General features: G+C 53.9%; 8 protein-coding genes across 8 annotated transcripts; 3 read left to right on the top strand and 5 right to left on the bottom strand.

The window, feature by feature from the left end:
- Positions 1-143: 143 nt before the first annotated feature.
- BDV59DRAFT_198343 (cyclic nucleotide-binding domain-containing protein) lies at positions 144-1,382 on the bottom strand (the record flags this gene model as incomplete). The annotated part of the gene is made up of 1 exon (XM_073693142.1): positions 144-1,382. One exon carries the CDS (start codon positions 1,380-1,382, stop codon positions 144-146), a length of 1,239 nt encoding a protein of 412 aa, XP_073551652.1.
- A 1,535-nt stretch (positions 1,383-2,917) lies between these two features.
- On the top strand, positions 2,918-5,282 carry BDV59DRAFT_169295 (carbohydrate-binding module family 48 protein). Its single transcript, XM_073688221.1, has 3 exons — positions 2,918-3,331; positions 3,502-3,637; positions 3,899-5,282. The coding sequence occupies exons 1-3, from the start codon at positions 3,309-3,311 to the stop codon at positions 5,066-5,068; spliced, it is 1,329 nt and encodes a 442-aa protein (XP_073551651.1). The 5' UTR covers positions 2,918-3,308; the 3' UTR covers positions 5,069-5,282.
- Positions 5,283-5,965, bottom strand: BDV59DRAFT_169290 (uncharacterized protein). Its single transcript, XM_073688220.1, has 4 exons — positions 5,652-5,965; positions 5,573-5,598; positions 5,448-5,506; positions 5,283-5,397 (listed from the first exon to the last, which is right to left on the bottom strand). Exons 1-4 carry the CDS (start codon positions 5,746-5,748, stop codon positions 5,340-5,342), a joined length of 240 nt encoding a protein of 79 aa, XP_073551650.1. The 5' UTR covers positions 5,749-5,965; the 3' UTR covers positions 5,283-5,339.
- A 1,952-nt stretch (positions 5,966-7,917) lies between these two features.
- Positions 7,918-10,216, bottom strand: BDV59DRAFT_198341 (Zn(II)2Cys6 transcription factor; the record flags this gene model as incomplete). Its single annotated transcript, XM_073693141.1, has 5 exons — positions 7,918-8,344; positions 8,396-8,939; positions 8,992-9,126; positions 9,181-9,440; positions 9,498-10,216. 5 exons carry the CDS (start codon positions 10,214-10,216, stop codon positions 7,918-7,920), a joined length of 2,085 nt encoding a protein of 694 aa, XP_073551649.1.
- Positions 10,217-11,377: 1,161 nt separating this feature from the next.
- BDV59DRAFT_79896 (N-alpha-acetyltransferase 35, NatC auxiliary subunit) lies at positions 11,378-14,425 on the bottom strand. The gene is made up of 8 exons (XM_073697122.1): positions 14,190-14,425; positions 14,034-14,101; positions 13,812-13,952; positions 13,516-13,752; positions 13,007-13,465; positions 12,700-12,957; positions 12,522-12,620; positions 11,378-12,472 (listed from the first exon to the last, which is right to left on the bottom strand). The coding sequence occupies exons 1-8, from the start codon at positions 14,287-14,289 to the stop codon at positions 11,504-11,506; spliced, it is 2,331 nt and encodes a 776-aa protein (XP_073551648.1). The 5' UTR covers positions 14,290-14,425; the 3' UTR covers positions 11,378-11,503.
- Positions 14,400-15,156, bottom strand: BDV59DRAFT_169238 (ATP synthase subunit epsilon family protein). The gene is made up of 3 exons (XM_073688219.1): positions 15,060-15,156; positions 14,876-14,990; positions 14,400-14,791 (listed from the first exon to the last, which is right to left on the bottom strand). The coding sequence occupies exons 1-3, from the start codon at positions 15,089-15,091 to the stop codon at positions 14,714-14,716; spliced, it is 225 nt and encodes a 74-aa protein (XP_073551647.1). The 5' UTR covers positions 15,092-15,156; the 3' UTR covers positions 14,400-14,713.
- A 511-nt stretch (positions 15,157-15,667) lies between these two features.
- Positions 15,668-16,995, top strand: BDV59DRAFT_79809 (uncharacterized protein). The gene is made up of 2 exons (XM_073697120.1): positions 15,668-15,814; positions 15,870-16,995. The coding sequence occupies exons 1-2, from the start codon at positions 15,754-15,756 to the stop codon at positions 16,829-16,831; spliced, it is 1,023 nt and encodes a 340-aa protein (XP_073551646.1). The 5' UTR covers positions 15,668-15,753; the 3' UTR covers positions 16,832-16,995.
- A 400-nt stretch (positions 16,996-17,395) lies between these two features.
- hsp60 (chaperone ATPase HSP60) lies at positions 17,396-19,351 on the top strand (the record flags this gene model as incomplete). Its single annotated transcript, XM_073691806.1, has 3 exons — positions 17,396-17,506; positions 17,627-17,768; positions 17,835-19,351. The coding sequence occupies 3 exons, from the start codon at positions 17,396-17,398 to the stop codon at positions 19,349-19,351; spliced, it is 1,770 nt and encodes a 589-aa protein (XP_073551645.1).
- Between the last annotated feature and the right edge of the window lie 89 nt (positions 19,352-19,440).

Genomic DNA, 19,440 nt, shown 5'->3' with positions numbered 1-19,440 from the left:
GCATCTCCGGACAAACCCACTTCGCCAGAAAGTGATGTCAATGATAACAGAAGATATAGTAGACAGACCCCATACAAGCACAATCACAAAACACTCCGATTTCTCCCAGGTCCAAACAGTAAGAAACAGAACAATCATTTACATCACGCCGCCTCAGGCTTCGAATGATACTCGGCTCTTCTCATAATATCTTCCACGGGTCCCAACAAACGCTTGAACCCATCCCGACCAAGCCTCGCAACCTTCACATCCGTCTTTGCGACGACACTCGCGGCGCGAGGCTTGTCGTCCAGCAAGGCAAGCTCGCCGAAGAAGTCACCTCGTTTGTAGGATTTGACGCTGCCATCGACGCCATCCTTGAAGGCCTCGGCCTCTCCCGACTCCAGGAGGTAGAACGCATCACCAGGATCGCCCTCGGAAATGATGGTGGACTCCGCCGAGTATTTGATCGGCTCCAAGGCATCGGCAATTTTCGAGCGTTCATAGGGCTGTAAGGTCGACAGTAAGGGAACTTCCTCTAGGAAGGCCTCGTACATGCGGCGCCGTTGGAAGGCGGAATCCATGAGGATCCGGCGGAATGTGATGCGATCCAATGCCCAGAGGGTGCTCTTAGGGTCGGTGGAAACGATGGTAGCGGCACGAGGTGCGTTATACATGAGAGCCAGCTCGCCGAAAGAACCACCGGGGCCAATGGAGCCGATCTTGTTTCCCATGCCATCCGCACCCGGTTGGACGGAACCGGACGGGTGGATGTAGACGTCGAAATGGCCGTCTTCCACCACGTAGAAATAGTCACCGGCATCTCCCTGAGAGATAACCTTGATATCCTTGGCTGGGATGGGCTTCTCGACGAGGGCGTCGAGAACGGTCTTGAACTGATCGTCATCCAGATGGGAGAACAGGAAGTTGCTGCTGACGGCGGTTTTCAAACGGGCGAGTTGTTCGGTCGTCTTCGCATGGTAGGGAGGCACCCAGCTGTCTGCACCGGCGGAGGTCGGATTCAGGGATTCAGCCGAAACGGAGGTACGACGACCCAGAGCGTAGTTATTGGGGAAGCCGGAATCTACGCCCCCCGTGGGACGGGGGCCTCCCGCACCGGGGAAGCCACCCTGGCCCGCATTGCCGTCGTCCCCATACCCTTCACCAAAGGGACTCCTGCCGAACCGTATTTGGCCTCCGACTTCCGTGAAGGTCGGCTCGGCACTGGCGGGGTTCTCTGCGGAGGACGAGGGGGCAGCGTTGGCGGTGCGAAAGGTGGGATCGGTTGGTGACGTCACTTCATATTCGTCCTCCTCGGAAATCTTTTGGAAAGACGACGACTTGTCGTCCTTTGTGGCGATCTTGAGGAAAGGGTTGGTACCGGGAAAGGAGCTTTCGGCCATGCTGTCAGGTAGAGGGCTGGAAGAAGGATGGAGCGAGGTGGAAGTGAGATCGGATTGCCGCGACAGCGACGGCCGGGGCCAGAGGGGTTTCGTCTGCAGACGGTCAGGGGAGTCGGATAGGGAGGGATGGTGACGAGGAGGATGTGGATGAGACAGAAGGGAATCAGTGATGGGGAAGGAGGGATGTGATAAAGCAGTCGGCATTTGGAGAGGAAGAGAAAAAGAGAAAAAGAAAGCGGCAGATCAACGCAGACGACAGGGAGGGAAGGAGGGAAGGAAGGAGGGGCGGGAAGGGAAACCGACAAAGCGGGTGGTGGGGGGGAGGGAGAAGGCGAAGGCTAATTGGAGAATCTAAAAACGCAGCGATCCAGATGTGGTGAGGGAGGAGGATTCTGGAGAAAAATTGACCAAAAGATGTTGAGGAAGAAGCTCCAGGTGGAGGCAGACAACGTGATCACTTACGAGATGGAAGTTCGAAGGTTGGAAGAAAAGGGTAACTGCTCGGATGGGTTGGGTATAATTTAGGGAGGCTGTCGGGTAGACAGAGGGGGAATATCGGCACAGACCAGGAGATCAAATGGAGGCTGTTGTATATGGACGGAATCGGGTGAAAGACTGGGGAGCGTGCTAGAGAGGGAGGAGGTAAAAGAGTAAGTAGGGCAAGTAGGTGGTAATTGAGGAAGAGAAGAAGAAGCGGGGTGGAAGTCACGGAAAGCTTGTGGGTGGAGCTTCTTATAGGAGGAGCCCAGCATCCTTACGAGCCATTCTTTGTTTCCCCCCCGTTTGCTCTGAAAGGGATCTCTCTAATTTTATTCTATCATCCTGTCGGAAGAGAATTCAACTACAATCCGTCTGGTCCTCCCGATCTGACCGTTTCATGCGAGCCAAAGAATCAATGGCTTCTCCCTGATCGACGTCATGAGCATCCCCGCCCAACCGGCCACTAGTCCTTCAATAGCTGACGAGTTGTCTCAATAGTGCCCCCGAGGGTTCAGGAGAACACCAATCACCCGGTCAATTAATTTAATTTCTCCCTGAAGATAATTAAAATGGGTGAAGAAAAAGGAAAAGGAGGAAGAGGATCCATAAGCCTCTGGTGGAACAAGAGCGGCACGGAAAGTTCCATCTCATGTCCAAGTGTCTTCCAGATGTCTTCTAGAAGCTGACCAAGCTTCCGGCTGGAGATGAGCTGCCCGTCCACCAATCCTCACCGGGACCAACTCTTCCTGGTGGCAACCGCTCGATTGGGTGAAGTCATCGTTCCCAGGCAAGTCGTCCGGCAGCTGCTTCCACCCTCGGCCACCCAGCTGTCACCCATGGTTCCTTCCTCGCTGGGGTTCTGGCCACTTGCCGCGTCAGGTCTAGCGTGATGATCCCCCGTTTGCAGCCAGACCGATTGGGCTTAGCGTCGAGTGCATTACCTCATTGGGATGTCAGTGTCGTGCTCTAGACAGCGAAATTCATGCCATACACTAGGTAACGATACTTGATAGATACTTCGGTAGATATAGAATATCTAGATAAGCATTGTATATCCTCTGCCTAGTTATGTCTCAGCTTGGGAGAGAACATTCCGGATCCCGGTCAACAACGGTGTTGACGGACAACTCAGCAACACCAGTGGCAACATCTAGACCAGCCTCTCCTCCACCACTGGTATGATTGCCCAGGTTCTTCATCCCCGTGGAATCCCTTCTACTCCATCATCCTAAACACAGCTACGCAGCTCCACCAGTCCTCGTCGAACCGGAACCCTCCGACAATCCCGACCGGACGAGATAGTACTACTAGGTAGATAGGCAAGCGGCCTCGTGCGCCACCACCCCGCTTGTGCCAACAGCCAACCTGCTTCTTTTCTCCTCACGTTCCCACATCATTTGTGTTTTCCTTCTGTCACCACCCAGACGGCCGTCTCTCTTCCACACCATGGGGAGTTACACGTTTCGTTGGTACGTACAAGACTTTCTCCTTCCTCACCCTCGATTCGGACAAACTCAATCGACCGTCTTCCCCTCCATCCGCGGTCCGGTGAGACGGTGTCCAAACCATCCTCCGGCCGTTGGACATGCGGGATCATGCGTCCGTCGACTGACCAATCTGTCTACTCTACCTGAAACAGGCCTCATTCTGCCGCAGAGGTATTCGTCACCGGTACTTTCGACGACTGGGGGAAGACCGTCCGGCTGGATCGGAAGGGCGATGTCTTCGAGAAGGATGTCCAGCTCCCCAGCACTAATGAGAAGATCCAGTACAAGGTAAAACGCCTTTTTATCTTCCCCTCCTTCCCCCCCTCCCCAGATCCCTGGAAAGCCAAATCGATGGAATGGACGGGGACTTTTCCTGCGCAAAACTGACTTGCCATGACGCGATTCCCGTCCGTCATCTTCCTCCACTGACGTCATGTCATCGTTCCTATCAATCAAAATCCCCCCCCTTCCTTCTTATAAGGCTTCCTCACGTCAGCAGATCATCGTCGTTATATTGCCTCCGCTGACATCTTCCTTGGGTTTAAAAAGTTTGTCGTTGACGGCACCTGGACCACCGACCCTAGCATTCCAGAAGAAAACGACGGTCACAATAACATCAACAACGTCCTGTACCCTGAACATATCCGACAAGAGTCCCACTCAGCTGCACAAAACGGTACCGCCGCGATCATGTCCGGCGTGACTCCAGATTCAACCACCGCGGCCCTAGCCGCCGGCGTCCCCAAGACATCCACCAAGGAACGTACTCTTGGAGACGCTGCCTTCTCCTCGACTGCCCCCGGATCGACCACTGCCGAACTTGCCCGGGATGTCCCCCTCGAGCAGAGATCGACTGTGCCAGGGGCGTCCTCCGGGCCCTCGGGCGGGGAATCTGAACAGGCCTTCTCCGTCAATCCGATTCCCGCCTCAAGTGGCATTGGAAACCCTATTCATCTGAAGCCCGGGGAGAAGGTACCGGACCCGAGCACCTTCAACTCCAATACCGTCCCGTCCACCGCACGCACCGATCCGACCAGCTACGAGAACACCGCGAGCTATCCCACGGGCGAACAGATCAAGCCCGCGAATGCCTTCGCCGTTCCGCCCGTGTCAGGGAACATGATTCCTGAATCCAGCCTCCCCATGGGCGACGCGAATCAGGGAACCACGGACCCCTACACCATCCAATCCGCTGCCCCAACCTCCACCACGGCGGCTCTCGCGGGCAACGTCCCTCTTGAGTCCCAGAAGAGACAGACGAATGGTGCGCAAAACGTGCCCGCCGATGACGTCCCCGATGTGGTCCGAAGATCCATCTCCGAAGCCCACAAAGACCCAGAAGCTGCCGCCAACCGGGAAACCGTGGAAGGGAAGAGGGAGGTCGAAGATGAGCTTCAACACAAAGTCCCCGTCGAACAGTCTGCCGGCACTCCCGCCCCGACGGCGGCGGCCGCCACCTCTGAGACGGCACCGCAGCCGACGGGCATCGATTCCAGCCAGATATCGCCGCGAGCGACGTCTCCAACAGACGGTCCAACCGTGACCACCGGTGTTGAGGCAGCCAAGACGCCGCAGACGTCGGGACCTAGCACGGGAACCACCGGAGAGACTGGCGCCAGCGCCACGAAGACCACAGGAGCCAGCGCTCAGAATGGCGTCAAAGAGGAGAAGAAGAAGAAGAAAGGCTTCTTCAGTCGACTCAAGGAGAAGCTCAAGTAAAAACGCATGGGCCAGAGAGCCCTTTTAGGGACAGTTTGAAGGACATTGTGTATGACGACTACGGATACTGGATACCTTACTTGGTTTGTTATGCGCTTTCATGGTTCATTCATATTTTGCGAATGCGTCTTCTGCGTGGATTAGAGTACCTGGGTGTCGTTTTGTGGTAATAATGCGTAGTGCTCTAATAATTGATGTCTATTTCATGCCGAGAGCTGGTTCAAATATTACATTAGTCTTTATAGTTTATTCTACATGTAGCACTGAGGCGTCATATGGGTATGATCTCGTTCACTTTCTGATTCAGATACACCGGGTATCCAAGTACACTGTTCCTGCAGTGTTAGCAAGGCCTGTGCCACAGTGAAGGCCAACGCACTCTTTTCCCGTCTTCGTCGCGCAGCAGCCACAGAACAGTGCGGCTGGATAGCAGAAAACCTGTCGAACCGATGTGAGTGTCTGCTGTATCCGAAACAACATCCGCTATATCAATTGAGTACGTACCGCCGAGACGATCGTCACACAGAACCCTAGGTAGGAAGATTAGGACTCCTTAAACAGACATGGTAGCAGAACCGCATACCCATTGTTGGCCCGAGCACTTTGCAGCGACAGGGATTCTGGTCTGTGCCGCACTGGAAACAGATCGGGAAGATTGGCAGGAAGGGGACGTCACACATGGTCGATACTAAGGATCCCTGTAAGAAATTAGAGATACTGGCGCTAAGGATATAGATTGCGAAGGACGTGAAATAGTTCTTTGTCGCTGTGGCTGGACTGGACTTCCCCAATTATCGTCATACATGCCGGAGATCAGGATGATTCATGATGACGACAACAAGTGGTGAGTCAGCACGTTACGTTAATATACATGATTCCTGATCTAGTTATTGATATTGGGGATTTGATTTAATGTCTCTGGTGGTTTTCTACGCTGTATAAATACTGTTTTCTACGTAGTGGCTGTTGTCGGGTTGGGATCCTATATGTATATATCTCAATGACCGAATCATCACAACCTATGCCACAAAAGAAACACCGTTTCGGGTGACTGGTACCGTCTTTAGGGCGTTTTACAATATTTTGGAGTTAGACAGGCCCTCAAGTATTATGATTCTTCCAACATGACAAGAGCTTGGAAGACTGTTATTTTCTCAGACTTAGGTAGAAATTCATCACAGTGACAGTATCGATTGCTGTCGGCAAAATATATAGTCGTCGAGTGTTTAGTATACGAGGCCTCCTCGGGCATCTTATATCCTCTAGTATATTACCATAAGAAACAGGGATGTTGTCGGATCATGCCACACCTGACACTAGAACAGTCTGGCCTACAAGTGTTTGCTCTGCCAAACTCGACCAAGAATAGACAACGCTAAGCTCGGACTGCCCTGCAATTCTGTCTCCATAACATTATTCCCAGCTCGTTGTATACGTGTGGAACTGTTTCGTTTGTATGCTCCAGAGATTGACGGCATCATACACACGCAATGGCCTATACAACCACGCCGGTATAATTGACCCAAGCACGTCCCCAAACAAACGCCCTCGAGAATCCCTGGCCATCGTATGATTTTGAGCACGGAGCATCATCAAGAAACAGGCTACAGCGAACGACGTCGAGTCAGATGACCCTTGACAAAGAATATCATAGATAGCAGCATCTAGCCAAGCCACAGGAAACGCCAGGTCCCGGAGACATACAGCCCAGCCCTGTTCCAGAATTGTCCCCTTGTCGGTCGTATGGACCTCTGAGTCTCGGATCCAATATTGAAGCCCCACAAACGGTCACCAGGCTTTGTTTTCAGCCCGTTATAGCAGCACCCGATGCATCCGATTTACGCATCCTGACTCGGAGCCGAACGTGGAGTGTGCGTACATTAACACGCGACAGTCCTGAAATCGGCCCCCGCGTAGCGTAAGCCGAATTATTGTCGAGCATCATCTCTGAGGTTTCACCCTCCAGAGCATTTATCCCGCCGGAATCTCCCGGGGATGCCGTTCGGTGATACTATCAGCGTGTTCCGAGGACTGCATTGAAGGGCCTCATACATCTTCATGGTTGACCTCTTGCGGGATGTGAGGAAAAGGAACAGCTAGGCTGGATATGGCAGTACCGCTATACCGCAATTCGAGGACTCCGATCCTAATGATCGGACCGACAATAGCATGTGCTGGAAGCGATTCGGTCGATCGAAGCGGGACTTCTTGCTTGCAGGGACGTGCGCAACCCACAACCACCTGCTCTGAAGGTAGGCGTCGGGAATGAGAGAACGTACAGCGAGAGGACACATCATCATGAGCCCGGACTCGGTCAACTTGAGTTTGTTGCTACATCTCAACTCATCATCTCCCTTGTTCGGCCGAACCGGGGATTCTTCGGCTCCCCAGCTGCGAGCGTTTGCCTAATGCGATCACGCATCACCAGGACAAACCGCGAGAACGGTGCGTCGTCCTGACTCATGATACAATCCTTTGACTGGTTCCCCCTCAGATACAGATAACCCCCAGGTCAGCCCACAAATTTCCCTCTGCACAAGCACTCACCCTGACTCTCTCCGACTGCCCCCCGACTGAAATGCAAATCAGGGGGTAGAACGTCGTCCACACCTGGAGGACTCATCAACAGCTATGGTCGGTGTGCGGTGGTATGTCAATATGTTTATCATACAAAAGACGCGTCGATGCGCAGGTGCCATACGAAAGCGCCTGGAGTAGCACGTACGAGGTTACCAGGAGTTAAGAGTCGCATAAGAACAGAGGGGCAACAAACAAGGCAGACAAAACCTGCAGGTGAGTAGACTTCATAACTTCATAATGCATTGCGGGTTCTATTAGGTACAAGGGGTCTAGAAGACATTCCCGGTGTTCATGCTAGGGAACAGCATCACGTCCGAGACTCGGTTGAGGATGTTTCCAATGTGTCTGTCTTCGTAAGGCACACCATACGGTGCTACGTACGACGACGAGGGGATATTCACCGACGATGGAGATGTGGCCATATCGGGAGGGGAAATGGTTTGCGACACAGTTGTGGACTCCGGGGCAGACGCTCTCTTCCCGGAGCGAAATGCGGCGCTGACTTCACGAAGGGCTCGGAGAGATGACGCCAAATGTTTTGCCGAATCAGTGCGGCCGTCACCCATCTCGCCTTCTTCATTCACGTGGTCAGCAAGCACAACCTCCAACCGTTGAATCAGATCCCACGTCTGGGAATGGATCTGCTCGTGGTTATTTGCAACCAGGAGGAAGGCGGAGGCAATCGTGCGCTGGAGGCTTATCCAGCTACGTGAGCAGTGGCTGTTTATCGAATGGAGTTCAACGAACGCTTCGATCGTGCTGATCAAATTCAGCAAACAATCATCACGAACAAGAGCACGCCGTTTCTCGTCGAGTGGTGCATCAGGATCTAACGATACGCGACACATAACTGAAATATAGTATGACGAGTGCAGTCGCAGCTCCGTTCGTTCAATGTGGTCTTGCAAACTAGCGCAACAATCCCTGAAGCGCAGATGTGGCGCCGCCTCCGATATTATGCGCTCTATCCGTTGTTTATAGTCGCGGATCTCGTGATAGCGAAGATGAGAGTGGTGGTGCATCATGAGGCCCCGCAGCGATTCGAGCACTACCGATATAATGCGGCACAGTGTTTCGAAATATGAACGATGGCCGGGCATCGACTTGGGGTCGTACGGAATTTCAGGCTGGTTGATCATCGTGATGGATGGTCGGTCATAAGCCAACGAGAAATGACTGTTCTGAAAAGCCATCGCCCACCATGCTCGCTGACGAGCTGCCCGGGTGGGCCGCGAGAAGCCAGGTGTCTCTACATGAAGGCCGAGAACCATGCACATTCGTTCCGTCATCCCTAGATGCGGTTAGTCGGCGTCGATTTCGCCAGCTGGCCGGGGGGAACTCACCCAATAGCGTATATGAAGCTCCAGCGTTCATATTATACGACAAAACATTGCTAATGATCAATAGGATTTGGATGATCTCCGTCGTTGGCTGGGAGACATAGTTCAGCATCCGGAGACACTGATATGCGCATGATACTACAATATAGGTAAGCCCTGGAGCATTCATTTGGTGCGAGGACTGCCACAAACCATATACCCAGGAAGTCAGCTCCCGTTCGCTTTCCGGGAGATCCGACAACTGGCATCCGGATGCTAGAACGGCGAACAGAAGGCTCAGAAATGGAATGCTCATCCCAAAGGGTTTCATTAGCCCATTCGCATCAGGACGATAGACACCGTCGGCTGCGAGACGCCCTTGCAGCAGCCGATTCATGTCTTGCTCTAATTTTGCCAGGTCAGGGAGAACCGGATACAGCACAGCGCCGATATTTTTGTAACACCCCAAGAATCTGCAGGCCCCGTCAGTGACAGTTCACGTGTTCGATAGAGATAAACGCTCAACTCACTTGCGACACTGCTCGTCGTCGGGAAGTACCCCACAAACGCCAGCAATATTGAAGGTGTATGGATCGGACGACCACAAATCAACAAACGGATATGCAGCCGACTGGTTCCCTAGCGCCAACTCGGTCAGAAGATCATCCTTGGGTAGCACCTCTGCCGTATCCAACGATCTCTTCGACTTGTCCATGATATCAACCAACGCCGATCTCGAGCCGACATGGATCTTGCTCGTCTTCAACGAATCCGATTCATAGACCCCCTGCGATGATAGCGACGGATCCTCTTCAGCCGCCGACGTGTCCAGCTGACCTCCTGAGGATTTTCGCTCGGAGCGGTCATGGAATAAAGAATCCAAGCTTGACAGGATCTGTTCCATCGCCTGCATCTTGGAGTTCAGCTCATCCCACTCATCCTGCGACAGCGATACGGTTTCCGACAAATCGTCTGTGCTCCGATCGGCATTGTAGGACACCTCTCGTGTTGAAGGTATATACGAGGAGGGCGGGTACTGCGGTGTAGCGCTGATAGAAGATGGACGGTATAATTCCGAGAACACAGGGGGTTTCGGTTGCGACGGGGGCGGACGGCCGTAGGAACAGGTAAAATTGCGCTTCACACAGTTGCCGCACGGGACATTACGATCACAGCGAACCTTACTGGCACGGCATGGGAGACACGTCTTGCACTCGCGAGGTCTGCGCCGGATCGGATATGTAGGCATGGCCGGTAGTTATCGTTGGAAGGTTCAGGATCTTGCCACCCCACCAACGGGGGAAAGTGCAACGAGGGCGATGGGCGCGACAAGAGAGAGGGAAAGCCCCGAGAGGGTGGGTGATGTCTGTGCGACGAAACAGCCACGCGTGGCTATCATCAAAACCGGGAGTAAATAGGCAATAGGTGGGGATTATGGTGACGAGAAAGAGGAAGAAACGGCGTCCGTCGAGCCGACCATGCAGCGAGGCAGAGAGACGGACCTGGACTGGGCCGCGGCGTTGAAGACGTCCGGGGGAAGGGTCTAGACAGGGATCTGGGCCTATGTACATGTGCATGAGACGTGTCAGTACTTTGCGAGAAGGAGGGACCAGTTTTTGCACGGATGCAGGCCCGGGGATGCGGCATGATACCTAATAATAGGCTATTATGATCCTTGACAACGGCGCGAAGCGATAAGGGCAACAAAGGGTCGATCGTTACCCCGGGGGTTAGGAAGAAAGGAGGCAGAAGAATAAGCAGTCAGAACAATTCGACCAGTCGATTTCAGGTTATTGAAGAGATGCAGCATCATTGGGGGGGAAAGACATCCCCAACCCCGGAAAGGTCTTTTAGTGTAAATGGGGCTGGACTAACGACTCCCGAGATGGCGTGGTGCAGATCCGCTGATTCGACAGGTGCCAGTTGATTCAGATCCCCAGTGGGTTGAAGCCTTGCAGCGCACGGTACTCCCCGTTCACGAAGTTGCGTGTAAGAGACTGCTCGCTTCGCATGGCGATGATGAAGTCATCGATGGAGCTCCTGAGGGTTCAGCTTGCCAATGGCCGCGTGTGACGGTTTCGGAAGGTTTCCGGTCCTGAAGGAACCGCAGGATGCATGAAATGTCGGTCGGTCCCGACCTTGCAATCCCTGGCCGGTGGTATGGACGGATGGATGGAGGCTCCGGGTGGGTGAGAGTGTGTGAGAATGTGTAGTTGAGGGTAAGTTGTAAGTTGAAGCGAATCTCGAATTGTGCTGGAGGTCACCTGACCGAGCACGAGTAGCATGAGGACGATCTACAACGATCTACACGTCAAGTTGGACAGATCTCTCGCACTAGTTTCTTTCTAATTCTATACGTACTCCGTAGCTCCATGATGCTATACAAATCGCCAAGATCACGGTTCCGTCCGAGACGACCGTGGGATTAACTATGCCTCATTCTTCTCGAAGACATGGCCGGTATCGACCCCTAGCTACCCGGATCACACTGGTCCAAGTTCAATCGCCCCTAGTCACACAAATCACACCCCTTCGCTCATGTTTTCGAACCTGTTGTGATCTGCGAAACCTGTGGCACAGCCCACCAATCGTGCCATCGGGATTTGGTGCCCGGTTCGGGGATATTCACTCGCAGATTTATCGATTGTCCATTGACGGTAGAACCAGTGCCGCTGGACGTCGTTGCGTCTTTTGACCCCTTCTGTGCATGCAAGGCCTTCTTCACTGCCTCAACAGCGAGGCTTGCACCGATGCAGGCCCGCATCGTATCCTTCACGCCTTGGTTCCAGTCTTCCTCTAGAGCAGAGGCTCGGGTGGTCGAGTCCTCAGACTCTCTCACGAACGCGCCGTTGCTAAGGGTTGCTTCCCACGCTCTACGTGCCTCTGAAACTGCCTTGGAAGCACGCTCCAATACGATCTCATCGCTGTCACCCTCCAGAAGGGCCTCACGACGGTACTCATCGTATGGGACCAGTTCAGGTAAGGTAATGGGGATGAAGGGCTTCATGCGGAGTTCATACCGCAACCGTTCGCTGGAATAGGCTTGGGCTGAGGAAGACGTAGGCAAGACATTGTGTCGAGCAAGAAGCACGTACAAAGCATGCAAAGCGATCGCGAACGCGTCGACAGCGACAATCTGAGTAGTGAGACGCTCAAGTAGCCGTAGGGACTTCTGGAAAGCGGCATGGCGTTCGACAGCTTCGTGCTTCTTCCCGGCTAAGGAAGTTAGGTTCCGCTTTGCCATGGTAACGGTGAATGTGCGGATTCGATCAATGTGCCCCAGATGGGTCGAGCAAATATGTGATAGATACCAGTACATCCCAGGAAGTTCCTCTGGGGAGTATATCGAAAGCTCGAATCCGAGCTGGAGGATGAGTTGGAATTGGTTTAGTTTTTGGTGATAGGTCCAGCTACTAAGCGGGTAGGAATACGTAGTGTCGCCGTTTTGAAGCACCAAAGGTGGTTCATTGTTCAAAGTGCGAAGCTGTTCATCCAGATCTTCGGCCTGCACACTCGTTAGATCACCTAGAGACCTTTGCTCCGCATAAACGTACCTCCATTTGCAAATTGTCCCAATCCACAATGGTGTGGCAGACGGTTCGGCGGATGCGGCAGCGATTCAGACAAGAGCTTCGGAATGTGTCCACAAATGGCTGCATATAGTTAGACAACATCGTCGACAAGCCAGCGAATTGATTTCTCAGGAAGGCATAGAGAAAGGACGTCACATACTTGGGCAAAGCGTTTTGTAAATGCCTCCATATGGGTCGCAATCTGAAAGCGAGGATCGGACGGCATTTCGGTTTCGTCGGTGTTGGCTTGCAGCAGGGTGCTTGATGGAAGAACGATTTCAGCAAGTTCATCATAGAGAAACTGCTTAACCGGCACGGCTCCGAGGACTGTCATGTTGTTCACAATGATCGATTGCACAATCGACCGGATGTAGACTGACGGCTGTGGTTTGCGGGAAAGGAGAGTCCAAACAGCCACCTGTGAAGTTCAGAATAGTCCTTAATAGGAGTTCGGGGGAGTATCGTACCTTCAAGTTGTGAGGCCCTCGGTATTCAAGAAGCTCTAGAACATCCACAGCGTCCCTACACAATCTACCCAAATGCGCCAGCGCTTCCTCGGAACTGATCTGGACCATCGGTCGAGGGGGCACTGTACTCGCTAGCTTTCGCTGGATTTTCCAACTGAAGGCCTCAGGAACCGCCTTCCCCAGTGAGACAGTTTGGGATAGAGAGGCCAGTTGAGACGCACACGAAGCAAAATAGGAGCTGTCCCGGGTTTCCACAATGTCAATGTCTTGCTCCAGCCCAAGAAGGAAGTCGCGTCGAAATACCAGCCGGCACTTGATAGCTGTTCGGAGCCCCTCGTCCATTGAGTTCTCCTGGTTGTCAACCCAGCATAACGCCCGATCTATAAGCTTGGTAAAGTACTGAGCGTCGAACTGCGACAGCAATGAGCGATGGTATAGCTGGGTGACAAAATCTTCCTCCTGGAGGCTGTCAGTATGATAGATTCGACTAGACATTGATGTTTGCCCACCTCATAGTAGTACTCTGTCGATATACGCGCATGAACAAAATCGCAGCATTTCACCAGAGCCAGGCAGTATGCGCGCAGAACGAGCTGGACCAATTCCAAGGTTTCTTCACTTCCGGCTGGATGTGGGCGACCAAAATGCGCTTCTTCGAGGGACTTTGGGACAGGCCATAGGAGCTTATCGAGGTATAGCGAAGTGAAGAGGGTCTGCGAGAGTGGATGACCCATGTGCCATGCCATCTGTCAGAGCGAAATCGCTGTTAGCAATGTAATTGAGGCATAAAATAACCGTCCCTCACCTCATGGCATAAGAGTTCGTCCATGATTCCTACTACTTCCTCTGGAGCCAGCTCCCGCATGGTATCATAGTCGTCCTCCAGGGCTTGAGCATGGTTTTCTCCGGGGCCAAGATATCCACTGTCCATCTTGGAGTCCATAATCTGTAATCCACGGTATGGGTAAGCCTTCGAAGGGGCGCTTGGTGTATTCGCGTGGGACAATTATTGCAGACGGTAACCCACCTCCAGGGCACCAACGGCCTCGAACAATGTGAAATATTCATCTTTGACGAGCTGCCCGGTACGCAACTCTAGAAGCATACATGTGTTAGATTTGCACAATCGCAAAAGGACAGCGAAACAGATGAGCCATCGATTACAGGGGCGAAGGCTTCTTACTTGAAGCAGCGTCTGTGAACTGATCGGTGATGTCCTGCGGAACGACGGTCTGCGAGACGACTCGCGTCGTCGGGGCTTGAGCCTGGTTCATTGGAAACATGAGGGCATAGAACCATCTGCAGCCAGCTGTCAGATTTTCCAGGTCAGACCCTTCAGCAAAATAGTCCGCTTCACGGGGCGCGACGACTGGGGTTGTCGGGAGTGTGAAGAGACCGGGCGAGGGGGAAGCGGGGAGTTCCCGTCGGGCGGCGGACAGGGCAAAACTTGCGGCATTGCATGCCCCCCCGGTAAAGGCACAGGATGGCCACCAAGCCAGAACTACATGGCGAGAGGAGGGAGAAAAGAAGACAACTACGGTCAAGCCTCACCACACAGAAGGAGACAGCCTTTCTTTCTATTTATACTCGTTCAAACGGTCCGTATGTTACAGAGATCCAGTGCGTTCGTTCCCCTTCCAACTGAACCGTCCATCTCCTCCGAGCACATCACCTTGAACCGTGGTATCGACATCTTCACAAAATCATTTACTTCGACTCGGCTTGGGCGGAGGTAGCCTCGGCGTTGGCCTGGGCGAGAGACCGGGGTTCGCTCTGCTTGCCGTTCTGTAGAGAAGTGAATCGCTCGTCAGTCCAAACCGCACGTCCCTATGGGACAACCCTCGTATGGGGAGTCGAGAAACCACTAACCTCCCACTTGGCGAAACGCAGATCCATCTGGCCACGGCGCTCAGCAGCGACACGGGGGCCTTCCTTGAGGGAGCGGCGGACCGCGCGGGCAGCGACGGCCAGGTAACGGTTGTAGCTGGAAAGGAGACGGGTTAGTCGAAGGGTCTCAGGCGATCAGAAACGGCAGACAAGAGGGGCTCCATACGTCAGACCAGCGGCTTTCCAGGCGAATGCCATTTTGACGAGTGAGTAGTGGAGGAAGGATGGGAAAGGAATTCAACGGGAGCAGGGAGAATCAACGGGGATGCTCTGCAGTGTCAACGACGTTCGGAGCATCGGGAAGTTTGTGCACGTGACCACCGGGACGAGTTTTCTCACGTGATTCATCGTCCCGCTAGTCCCGATGGGGCATCTATACTATACCCGCATCACAGACACACAAACCCGCCTAAGGACTTATCGTACACACTCGATCGTCCTCTGTAAGATGACTGGAAGGGAGAAATTGTATAGGCAAGGTAGCGCTGTATACATTCAAGACTTCAGAACTCACCAGTCGATCGTCGCCGTAGAGAACGCCACGTCTAGAGCAGACCATCGGGACATGGGACTCTTCATCCACACGTAAACACGCCTCTCTAGACACGAGACTTCTCTTGACGTCTCTCCGCCATGGCCATCCCGCCATCCACTTTCTCCCCCTTCTCGGTACCTTTACGATAACTGAATCTCTCGGAAGCTCAGATGCCTTCCCTCTCTCATTCCCTCCCCGTCTCTTCCGCCAAACCAAGCTTCCCTCGCCCACTTTCTGCGACAGAGAAGTTCTCGCGACAGCCATCCCTGTGAATACTATCAACCAAAATCAGAGTCACCGTCAACTCACATCTCGTCCAGCCACAATGAGTGCTCCCAAGAAAGCGCTCAATCGGCCCAAGAAGCGCACCTTGGTCCGCTGGGACGGTAAATAATTGCTCTTCTCCCCTTTGACGATACGGATATCTTACTGACTAGCCAGACAACTTGGATGAGCTTCTTCTTCTGACCATACAGTCGGTATGCAACAACCAGTGTATCAAGATCCCTTGGTCCGAGGTCGCAAAGACCATGGGACACAATGTGACCGAAGGAGCGATAGTGCAACATCTCGCCAAGCTTCGCAACCGTCGAGTCACAGCTGGTAAAGATGTCCCTCCTCCTCTCCGGCGCGGTGGAGCTGGTTCCTCCTCGAACATCTCGTCTGAATCCAAACGCAAACGCCAACACACTCCGCTTTTGAACTTGAACGAAGAGGAGTCGGGTGTTATCCCGGTGATCGATCATTCGTCCGACGAGGACTACGCTGAAAGCAATCTGAAGGCACGCAGAAAGCGTAAGCAGAGCTCCAATGTCCGGCCGGTCAAGGATGTCCAGATCAAATCGGAGCCCGAGAGTGGAAACGATACGGAGAGCGATGATGGGGATTCGGGAGAGTACTTGGTTCCGGGAGCCACTTTTTTGGAATTCCCTAATGACAGATACGCCGTTGAGTCTTCTCCTTCTGTGCCTGACAGCAAGATAGTCGTCCTCAAGTACAGGAATACCAGCGGTCATGTCTCCAGACATGTTCCTCTCACTCCGGAGCGCCTGGAGTCAACCCCAACCAGTCTGTATACGGGTCATGGATATAATGCTGGCCTCTACCAACAATCTCCCATCTCTCGCCCATCCCAGAGCATTTCTGACTGGGGGAATCGGCCTGTTCTGAGCGGAGCTTACATGACAGCTCCCAGACCAACAGAGCCAACCTTATATGAGCCTGAGTACACTCTCAGTAGCCTCCGTGACCTTGGAACCCACAATGAGACCCACGGCCTGCCTAGCATCGTTTCACCATGGGAGTATCACCACAACACCTTCTCCCGTCATGACGCTTCGGAGATGGCCGGATATACCGAGGGGTTTTTCGATGATCAGTATCAATATCCCTTCAATGGCTAGATGCCAAGAAGACTACGAGCTGATGGCGAACAAACGCTCAGCACATCGGGCTTGGATGTACACTGAGGATGAGGAATGATGGACTCCGGCTTTTTTCAACTTTCTTTTCGTTCAGATACGTTTCACTTGCTTCAGCTGCTCAGTTTCTGTCAGGTCCATTGGGAGTTCAGGTCACAAATAGGACAGGGCCATTTCCGCAGATGCTGGTGTTATTTACTGTCTCAGGAGCAATCTAATATTATACTAATACTAGTAGTACTTGCACTCCGTACCCGTATGGCTTCCGACCACCCGAGAAATTCCCTCGGGAATCGTGCACGTGACCTTCTAGGAGCTTCTGCCGCCAAGACAATCCGGGGAATCCAGAAACGCCTGGAAAATTTTCGAGACTTTGGCTTCATCTCTCCATCTCTTCCTCCCTCTTGTCTTCACCCCCCTACCGTTCGTCCTTCCCCCCACCCTCTTCACCCGTTCGTGCTCTGGGAGTTGTGCTCGGGATTGCCTCATTCCATTTCTCATCTCATCTCCGTCTCTCCTGAAACCCTTCATTCTCCCTTGTTCAACATGCAGCGTGCTCTCTCCTCCCGGACTTCCGTCCTCTCTGCCGCCGCCAAGCGTGCTCCCTTCTACAGATCTACCGGTCTCACCCTTCAGCAGCAGCGGTTTGCTCACAAGGTATGTCAATTGCTCGATTGTAGCCGACAGACACCGGCAACCCTCAATCCCAATGGGCTCTTCCGCGACTCCCGAAGGTCCCGTCGTCCATCCCCGACATCGTTACTAACCTCGTTGTAGGATCTCAAGTTCGGCGTTGAAGCTCGTGCTCAGCTCCTCAAGGGCGTTGACACCCTTGCGAAGGCTGTGACTTCGACTCTTGGTCCCAAGGGTCGTAACGTCCTGATCGAGTCCCCCTACGGCTCCCCCAAGATCACCAAGGGTATGTTCCTCCTGTTCGAACGGCTTTTGTCGTGATTCGAAACACTGCTGATACTGACCACACCAGATGGTGTGACTGTGGCCAAGGCCATCCAGCTCCAGGATAAGTTCGAGAACCTCGGTGCTCGTCTCCTCCAGGATGTCGCTTCCAAGACCAACGAACTCGCTGGTGACGGTACCACCACCGCTACCGTCCTCGCTCGTGCCATCTTCTCCGAGACCGTGAAGAACGTTGCCGCCGGCTGCAACCCCATGGACCTCCGCCGCGGTATCCAGGCCGCTGTTGATGCTGTTGTCGACTATCTCCAGAAGAACAAGCGCGACATCACCACCGGTGAGGAGATTGCCCAGGTCGCTACCATCTCCGCCAACGGCGATACCCACGTCGGTAAGCTCATCTCCACTGCCATGGAGCGAGTTGGCAAGGAGGGCGTCATCACCGTCAAGGAAGGCAAGACTCTCGAGGACGAGCTCGAGGTCACCGAGGGTATGCGCTTCGACCGTGGATACACCTCTCCTTACTTCATCACCGACCCCAAGGCCCAGAAGGTTGAGTTCGAGAAGCCCCTGATCCTCCTCTCCGAGAAGAAGATCTCCGCCGTCCAGGACATCATCCCCGCCCTGGAGGCCTCCACCACTCTCCGTCGCCCTCTCGTCATCATCGCCGAGGACATCGAGGGTGAGGCTCTTGCTGTCTGCATCCTGAACAAGCTCCGTGGTCAGCTCCAGGTCGCCGCCGTCAAGGCCCCCGGCTTCGGTGACAACCGCAAGAGCATCCTCGGTGACCTTGCCGTCCTCACCAACGGTACCGTCTTCACGGATGAGCTCGACATCAAGCTCGAGAAGCTCACCCCCGACATGCTCGGCTCCACCGGTGCCATCACCATCACCAAGGAGGACACCATCATCCTCAACGGTGAGGGCAGCAAGGACTCCATCGCCCAGCGTTGCGAGCAGATTCGTGGTGTCATGGCTGACCCCACCACCTCTGAGTACGAGAAGGAGAAGCTCCAGGAGCGTCTTGCCAAGCTCTCTGGCGGTGTTGCCGTCATCAAGGTCGGCGGTGCCTCCGAGGTTGAGGTTGGTGAGAAGAAGGACCGTGTCGTCGATGCCCTGAACGCCACCCGTGCTGCCGTCGAGGAGGGTATCCTCCCCGGTGGTGGTACCGCCCTCCTCAAGGCCTCCGCCAACGGCCTGAGCGACGTCAAGTCCGCCAACTTTGACCAGCAGCTCGGTGTCAGCATCATCAAGAACGCCATCACCCGCCCTGCTCGCACCATCGTCGAGAACGCCGGTCTCGAGGGCAGCGTCATTGTTGGCAAGCTGACCGACGAGTTCTCCAAGGACTTCAACCGTGGATACGACAGCTCCAAGAGCGAGTACGTCGACATGATCTCCACCGGTATCGTTGATCCCCTTAAGGTTGTCCGCACTGCCCTGGTTGACGCCAGCGGTGTCGCCTCCCTCCTTGGTACCACCGAGGTCGCCATCGTCGAGGCCCCTGAGGAGAAGGGCCCTGCCGCTCCTGCTGGTGGCATGGGCGGTATGGGCGGTATGGGCGGCATGGGTGGTGGCATGTTCTAAACTGCCTCGCGCCCACGCTAGTCTAGCCCATCCTCCTTGTTTCTAAAGGTTTCCCTTCGAGCGCGTCTTAGCATGATATCGGCATATCT

Source organism: Aspergillus ambiguus, assembly GCF_047715705.1.
Source record: "Aspergillus ambiguus strain CBS 117.58 unplaced genomic scaffold BDV59scaffold_3, whole genome shotgun sequence".
Classification (NCBI taxonomy): Eukaryota; Fungi; Ascomycota; class Eurotiomycetes; order Eurotiales; family Aspergillaceae; genus Aspergillus; species Aspergillus ambiguus.
The sequence above is the reverse complement of the archived record's forward strand: the minus strand, read 5'-3'. Positions and strand labels throughout refer to the sequence as shown.

Coding starts and splice junctions, on each gene's coding strand:
- BDV59DRAFT_169295 (XM_073688221.1), top strand. CDS start 3,309: ATGGGGAGTTACACGTTTCGTTG. Junction 3,332..3,501: donor GGGAGTTACACGTTTCGTTG/GTACGTACAAGA, acceptor TACCTGAAACAG/GCCTCATTCTGCCGCAGAGG. Junction 3,638..3,898: donor ATGAGAAGATCCAGTACAAG/GTAAAACGCCTT, acceptor GGGTTTAAAAAG/TTTGTCGTTGACGGCACCTG.
- BDV59DRAFT_169290 (XM_073688220.1), bottom strand. CDS start 5,748: ATGTGTGACGTCCCCTTCCTGCCAATCTTCCCGATCTGTTTCCAGTGC. Junction 5,599..5,651: donor AGTGCTCGGGCCAACAATGG/GTATGCGGTTCT, acceptor CTTCCTACCTAG/GGTTCTGTGTGACGATCGTC. Junction 5,398..5,447: donor GCGACGAAGACGGGAAAAGA/GTGCGTTGGCCT, acceptor CTGCAGGAACAG/TGTACTTGGATACCCGGTGT.
- BDV59DRAFT_79896 (XM_073697122.1), bottom strand. CDS start 14,289: ATGTTTCCAATGAACCAGGCTCAAGCCCCGACGACGCGAGTCGTCTCG. Junction 14,102..14,189: donor GTTCACAGACGCTGCTTCAA/GTAAGAAGCCTT, acceptor GTATGCTTCTAG/AGTTGCGTACCGGGCAGCTC. Junction 13,953..14,033: donor AGGCCGTTGGTGCCCTGGAG/GTGGGTTACCGT, acceptor CGTGGATTACAG/ATTATGGACTCCAAGATGGA.
- BDV59DRAFT_169238 (XM_073688219.1), bottom strand. CDS start 15,091: ATGGCATTCGCCTGGAAAGCCGCTGGTCTGAC. Junction 14,991..15,059: donor TGGAAAGCCGCTGGTCTGAC/GTATGGAGCCCC, acceptor TCTCCTTTCCAG/CTACAACCGTTACCTGGCCG. Junction 14,792..14,875: donor TGCGTTTCGCCAAGTGGGAG/GTTAGTGGTTTC, acceptor ACTTCTCTACAG/AACGGCAAGCAGAGCGAACC.
- BDV59DRAFT_79809 (XM_073697120.1), top strand. CDS start 15,754: ATGAGTGCTCCCAAGAAAGCGCTCAATCGGCCCAAGAAGCGCACCTTG. Junction 15,815..15,869: donor CACCTTGGTCCGCTGGGACG/GTAAATAATTGC, acceptor CTGACTAGCCAG/ACAACTTGGATGAGCTTCTT.